Raw genomic sequence first — 6,520 nt, 5'->3', positions numbered from 1 at the left:
ACTTAAAGTGAACAAAATACATTAAAGGGACCATCAAAATAAAATGATAAGATTTTCTATTTACTTTCAAGATGAGTTGTGCAAGGTTTACTATGTGTTAGGGAGAAAGTTATTTTTGGTACTCTGGCTCCTTTAAGGGGGTGTGCCTAAAAAAGTAAAAGAAAAAGAAATGTAAAACTTTAAAGTTTGACTGTTGTGAATGCTGTTGTTGATGCTTCAAATTAAAATTCAAATCAAGGAAAGAAATGAATAATCATACTGGTAACTCGTATTTATTTATTTATTTTTGATACCCACGTCAAAGAGACTGGTGTGTAAACAGCACAAAAGAAGGGTTACATACAGCATATAAGTGGTTAGCATGGTTGCTTCTCATCTAGAGGGTTGCTGGTTTGAGTCCCAGTTTGATCAGGAGGCATTTCTGTGTGGAGTTTGCATGTTCTCTTTACGTGTTTGCCTGGGTATCCTTCAGGTGTTCTGGTTCCCCCCACAGTCCAAAGACATGCGGTATATGTGAATTGGATAAATTAAACTGGCTGTAGTGTGTGGACGGAAGAGGGTGTGTGTTTTTTCAGCTCTGAGGGTTGTTCTCTCAGTGCTAGTTTGTGACTGGAAGGGCATCTGATTAGTAAACAATCCAGAGTATTTGCCAGTGTAATCCGCTGTATCAAATTAACAGGGAAAAAGCCAAAAGAAAGTGAGTAAGTAATAAATTCCCACCCACACCACATGTATGTGCCCATGTTTTAGAATGAGCCCATGTTTTAGAATGATGTTTTAGAATTACCACTTGCAGTTGGTATTCCAGCTTTCTCTTTCTTTTTAGCACTGCTATTGGTTCTTGGATTGACAGTGGTCATAGTTGAACCTGTAAAACCAGTCATCACAGACTACAAATTTTAGACTAGATCATTTTTACAATAGGACCAAATCGTGGCCAGTTTGCACAGTATAAGCCCTGCTTAACTAAACATGACATGATTTTCACTTTAAATGATCACTTTAATATTTAATATGTTGTTATAACCATCAGTGTTAACTCAGATGTTTGCTTACCCAAACTTACTCTCTCATATAGCATTTATTGTAATGAATCAGTTTGTTGTAAACGGTTCTCTCTGGTGTATGAAGCAAATTGTAATTTATTCTTGTGAACCAGTTCATCCAACATGGTTCTCTCCAACTATTGTAACACCAGAAATATTAAATCCTTGTAGTAATGTGTTCCTCTAAACTCTCATACTCGTATGTTACATGAAATTATGATTCATTCCAGTGAATCAGTTCATCATGGTTCTGACTCACACATGTAACACTAGAAAATATCATTCATTCTAATGAAACTATTGATTTTAAATGGTTCTCTAGGACACTTGTAGCACTAGAAAGTCGGAACTGTTCTAGTGAATTGGTTCATCACACTAGATATTCAAATACATTTTGGTATAATTGGTTCATCCTAATCTATTAGCATAGCAAATCTATTCTTCAAGTCATTCTGAGTCATTAGTGAATCAGTTAATCCTAAATGATTCTCTCCAACACATGTAACACCAGAAAGTCAGACTCGTTTTGTTGAATCATGAAACAACTGAAAGTCTAAATCAGTCTAGTGAACTGGTTCCACACACCAGATAGTCTCTTTGATTTTAATATAATAGGTTCATCTTAATCTATTAGTATAGCAAATCTATTATTTAAGTCATTCTGATTGATTTTAGTGAATCAATTAATCCTAAATGATTCTCTCCAACATATGTAACACCGAAAAGTCAGACTTGTTTTGTTAAATCATGTAACATCGGAAAGTCTGAATCAGTCTTGTGAATTGGTTTATCACACCAGAGAGTCAGATTCATTTTATTATAATTGATTCATCCTAATCTATTAGAATAGTAAATCTATTATTCAAGTCATTCTGATTCATTTTAGTGAATCGGTTAATCCTTAATGATTTTCTTCGACACATATAAATCTGGAATGTCAGATTGGTTGTATTGAATCATGTAACGCCAGAAAATCTGAATCCGTCTAGTGAATTGGTTCAACAAAGGATAGTCTCATTCATTTTAGTATAATTGGTTCATACTAATCTATTAGAATAGCAAATCTATCTTCTCTTCTTCAACTTATTGTGATTCCCTCTAGTGAATTGGTTAATCCTAAATGATTCTCTCCAACACATGTAACACCAGATTTGTTGTATTGAATCATGTAACATGAATTCTGATTCATTCTTTCGACTGTAAATACAAAACTGTTTTTTATTGTATCTAGTTTAAAATGACCAGTTCAAGATAAATGCTGTCTCTTTAGCTGATATTGTTAATTTATTTTAAACTCACACCATTTTTTGAGACTAGCTGTGACTTATTCATAAAACATATGGCTTCTTTAAACATGGCTTTTTTAATGTGGCTAATCAACTTATGACTATTTTGCTTCTTCTCAAGTCACGTTTTGAAAGCAGCTTTTTTAAACTGCCCATAAGACTCACAATGCAGAGTGTAATTGTGTATCATGCATGGAGTGTGTCTGTGAAATCTATAGGGCGTTTTCTGAAGATGATTCATCCGTGAGGATCTATGGAAGGCGACCCTTTCATCCGCCCACGTACATGGCAAACGATATCAGCCCGTGTGACTGAAGAGGTCAGTGTGTGATGAATCGCTCTGTCTTTGCACCCAATCAAATGTGCACTGACCCTCCGACGGTCACACAAACACACAGAACAGAGCAATCGGCTCACAATCACAGCTCCTAATTACAGTTTGCTCCTTCCGCCAGATGTTTCTTGTCTTTGTGTTGGTGTGTGCGTATGTTTGTTTGTGTGGCAATAATGACATTTGCCCCAAATCCTTGGTAATTAAGATGTTTTATGCGGCTGTGAGTGACAGCTTGAAACCTTAAGACAGAATCCCATTTTCAAAGGCAAGAGAGAAGCTGCCGAGAGATAGAGTGGGAGAGACGAAGAGAGAAAATATGAAAGCTATTTCATCAAGAGGGGCTCGGTGAATATTTCATCATGTGATCAAAAATAGCTGTATGCACTCTCTGCTGTTCTGCTTCTCTCTGTGTTTCTTCACGCAGCAGGGAACTTCCTTCAAACGTGTTCAAACGTGATTTTTATTGTTATCAAAAAAGACATATATGTTCTTATGCTAGCATGTTAGCCCCCCTTTTGCCTTCTTCTGCCTTAATTCTTTGTGGCATAGATTCGAAAATGATTTTCTTTCATATTGTCATTATTCTCCAAGATTCTGGAGAAAGTAGTGTTCAATCAAGTCCTGGACTTTCTTACTCAAAACAATCTCATGGACAACAAGCAATCCGGCTTTAAGAAAGGCCACTCAACTGAGACTGCCCTGCTCTCGGTCGTGGAGGATCTCAAACTGGCTAAAGCAGACTCAAAATCATCAGTCCTCATTTTGCTGGACTTGTCAGCTGCTTTTGACACTGTCAACCACCAGATCCTGCTATCTACGCTCGAGTCACTGGGCGTCGCGGGCACTGTTATACAATGGTTCAGATCTTACCTCTCTGACAGGTCATTCAGGGTGTCTTGGAGGGGAGAGGTGTCCAACCTACAGCATCTAAACACTGGGGTACCTCAAGGCTCTGTTCTTGGGCCACTTCTCTTCTTCATCTACACGTCATCTCTAGGACCAGTCATCCAGAGACATGGATTCTCCTACCATGCTGATGATACCCAGCTATACCTCTCTTTTCATCCTGATGATCCCTCGGTTCCAGCTCACATCTCAGCCTGCCTGTTGGATATTTCACACTGGATGAAAGATCATCATCTTCAGCTGAACCTCGCAAAAACGGAAATGCTTGTAGTTTCTGCCAACCCGACTCTACACCATAACTTTTCAATCCAGATGGATGGGGCAACCATTACTGCATCCAAAATGGTGAAAAGCCTTGGAGTAACGATTGATGACCAACTAAACTTCTCTGACCACATTTCTAGAACTGCTCGATCGTGCAGATTCACACTCTATAACATCAGAAAGATCCGACCCTTCTTATCTGAACATGCAGCTCAACTCCTTGTTCAAGCTCTTGTTCTCTCCAAACTGGATTACTGCAACTCTCTACTAGCTGGGCTTCCAGCTAACTCTATCAAGCCTCTTCAGCTGCTCCAGAACGCAGCAGCACGAGTGGTCTTCAATGAACCTAAACGAGCACATGTCACTCCGCTGCTAGTCCGTTTGCACTGGCTGCCAGTTGCTGCTCGCATCAAATTCAAAGCTCTGATGTTTGCCTACAAAGTGACTTCTGGCCTTGCTCCTTCTTATCTGCTCTCACTTCTGCAGATGTATGTGCCCTCCAGAAACTTGCGTTCTGTGAATGAACGTCGCCTCGTGGTTCCATCCCAAAGAGGGAAGAAATCACTTTCGCGAACGCTCACGCTCAGTCTGCCCAGTTGGTGGAATAAACTCCCTAACTGCATCAGAACAGCAGAGTCACTCGCTATTTTCAAGAAATGACTAAAAACTCAACTATTTAGTCTCCACTTCACTTCCTAATCTGCAATTGCCTCTCTGAATATCACACTAACTGTACCAAAAAAAAAACAAAAAAACAAACAAACTAATACTACTAGTACTTTCCTTCTTAGACTTTACAGACCTGAAACTTGCCTATAGCGCTTATTCATTGTTGCTCTTATAGTTGTGTAAATTGCTTCCTTGTCCTCATTTGTAAGTCGCTTTGGATAAAAGCGTCTGCTAATTGACTAAATGTAAATGTAAAATGTAAATTATATCCCCTAGGGGTAAGACTCAAATAAAAGAAAGTAAAATAAACAAAGGAGACTCTTGTGAAGACCACAAAAAAGAGAGGAATTTAGTAAATTAGTAAATTATATCTGGATTCATTGATGAAGAATTGAAACCAAGAATCAATAAATTACAATACATCAAAGAGACTCAACCCCAAAAATAACAAACAAAACAAACCTGCACGCTCAAAATTCAACCCACATTGGATAAAATATGGACAATCTCCAATGTTGGGTTAAATTTGTCTATATTTTACCCAAAATTGGGTGAAATAATGTAGAATAAACACAAACACACAAATGCTGGGTTCTTCAATAACCATACTGGCAACAGAGTTGAGGATCTAAATGCAGCATCTTTATTAACAGGATTAGTCAGGCAGGCAATGGATACTAGCAGGAGCAAACTAGGGATAGCTTATGTGAAACTGATTTTTTGACAGTGTCGAGATCCCAAAGTGTTTCGAAACACTTCACCGAAGCGTGATCTGAAACATCCAGGTCACGTGACCAAGATGATTCGAAACACCCAGGCCACTTGACTATGGTATTTCAAAACACCAGGTCACATGACTACAGCGATACAATTCATAGGCCATTTCAGAAATGTTTTGAGACCTGGCGAATCTGCGTTTGACTGAAAGGGTCAGAGAAAACGTCTACCTCATGGACTGTGTGTGTGCACAGAGTAACTGCCCGAGTTCGAATCCAAGCTAGTACAAATACTCTGAAATGATGACTTGATGTATTTAAAAGTTTTACTTTTTTTGTGTTACTTTTAATGGTACTTTGTTAGTTGACCGTGATGATTGGGTTTGAGTCTAAAGAAGAATGGTTGCAAAAAACAGGTATTTTGTTTTTATAAGTAAATAAGCAACAGACCAAAAATATGGTGAAATCACGTGTCCGCGATGGTTTATTTTTCTAGATTGCTTTTGAAAACATTATTGGTTGGGTTAAAGGAGGTGGTTGGTCAGTCAGTCAGTCAGTTGACAACAAGTTAGCTTGGTTGGCTGAAGTGTATATTGCGCCCTCTGGTCAATTTATGTGAGCAGAGGACGCACAAGAGAAATTTGAGATCATCAATAATCGTACACAGCGACCTCTGGTCCATTTGCAAAAACAAAAACTGCGAGCAGACGTACCTCCAGTTACGAATTTCTCTGTCCGCAGAAATGTAGTACCATTTTAGCACCAACAACTCCAAAAATAGGCCTCATTTAAAGTCATTTAAATCACCTTTCATCTTTATTCTGAGGCTAAGATTGACCTACAGCATATCACCCTGACATCTAGCCTAAATACAATGAGTTACTGCCTTGTGATTGGCTGATTATTTGTGTTAACAATGGATGCTTTTCACATTTCTGGGTTTCTCAGCAGTGGAAGTCATCATAGTTTAGCAAACTTAGAGTTCAGTGAATGAAATATATATTTTTTTCATTAGTATTTGCATAAATTATAACAGAAAAAAACCTCAACGATAGTTTTATAAAAGCTTTCAGGAAAAAAAAATGAAAAAAAAAATGGTCAGACTGATAACGACATCCAGAAGAGAGATTAGTGTCAAATCTGCTATCCCGCCCATAGATACTGAATTAGAAACACCTCGCATAAACAGATATTGTTTTTGTTATTTGAGCAAAGATGATATACTGCAGAGTTTAGCTTTATAAATGTACATAATAAAAAATGTGAATATTAAAAACTTTCAAAGATTTAAGATGCTAA

At 37.9% G+C, this 6,520-nt stretch overlaps 1 protein-coding gene across 1 annotated transcript; it reads left to right on the top strand.

Annotated features, from left to right (window-relative positions):
• On the top strand, positions 1–6,295 carry LOC147838059 (uncharacterized). The gene is made up of 2 exons (XM_087309741.1): positions 1–3,732; positions 4,135–6,295. Exons 1-2 carry the CDS (start codon positions 3,315–3,317, stop codon positions 4,494–4,496), a joined length of 780 nt encoding a protein of 259 aa, XP_087165867.1. The 5' UTR covers positions 1–3,314; the 3' UTR covers positions 4,497–6,295.
• Positions 6,296–6,520: the final 225 nt, after the last annotated feature.

The sequence above is a fragment of the Danio rerio genome, chromosome 24 (assembly GCF_052040795.2).
Source record: "Danio rerio strain M-AB ecotype USA chromosome 24, GRCz13ab, whole genome shotgun sequence".
NCBI lineage: Eukaryota > Metazoa > Chordata > Actinopteri > Cypriniformes > Danionidae > Danio > Danio rerio.
The sequence above is the reverse complement of the archived record's forward strand: the minus strand, read 5'-3'. Positions and strand labels throughout refer to the sequence as shown.

Excerpts from the sequence above, each read along its gene's own strand:
- LOC147838059 (XM_087309741.1), top strand. The coding sequence starts at position 3,315 with ATGGACAACAAGCAATCCGGCTTTAAGAAAGGCCACTCAACTGAGACT. Across the intron at positions 3,733-4,134 it reads GCTATACCTCTCTTTTCATC|CTCTTCAGCTGCTCCAGAAC; the intron begins CTGATGATCCCT and ends ACTCTATCAAGC.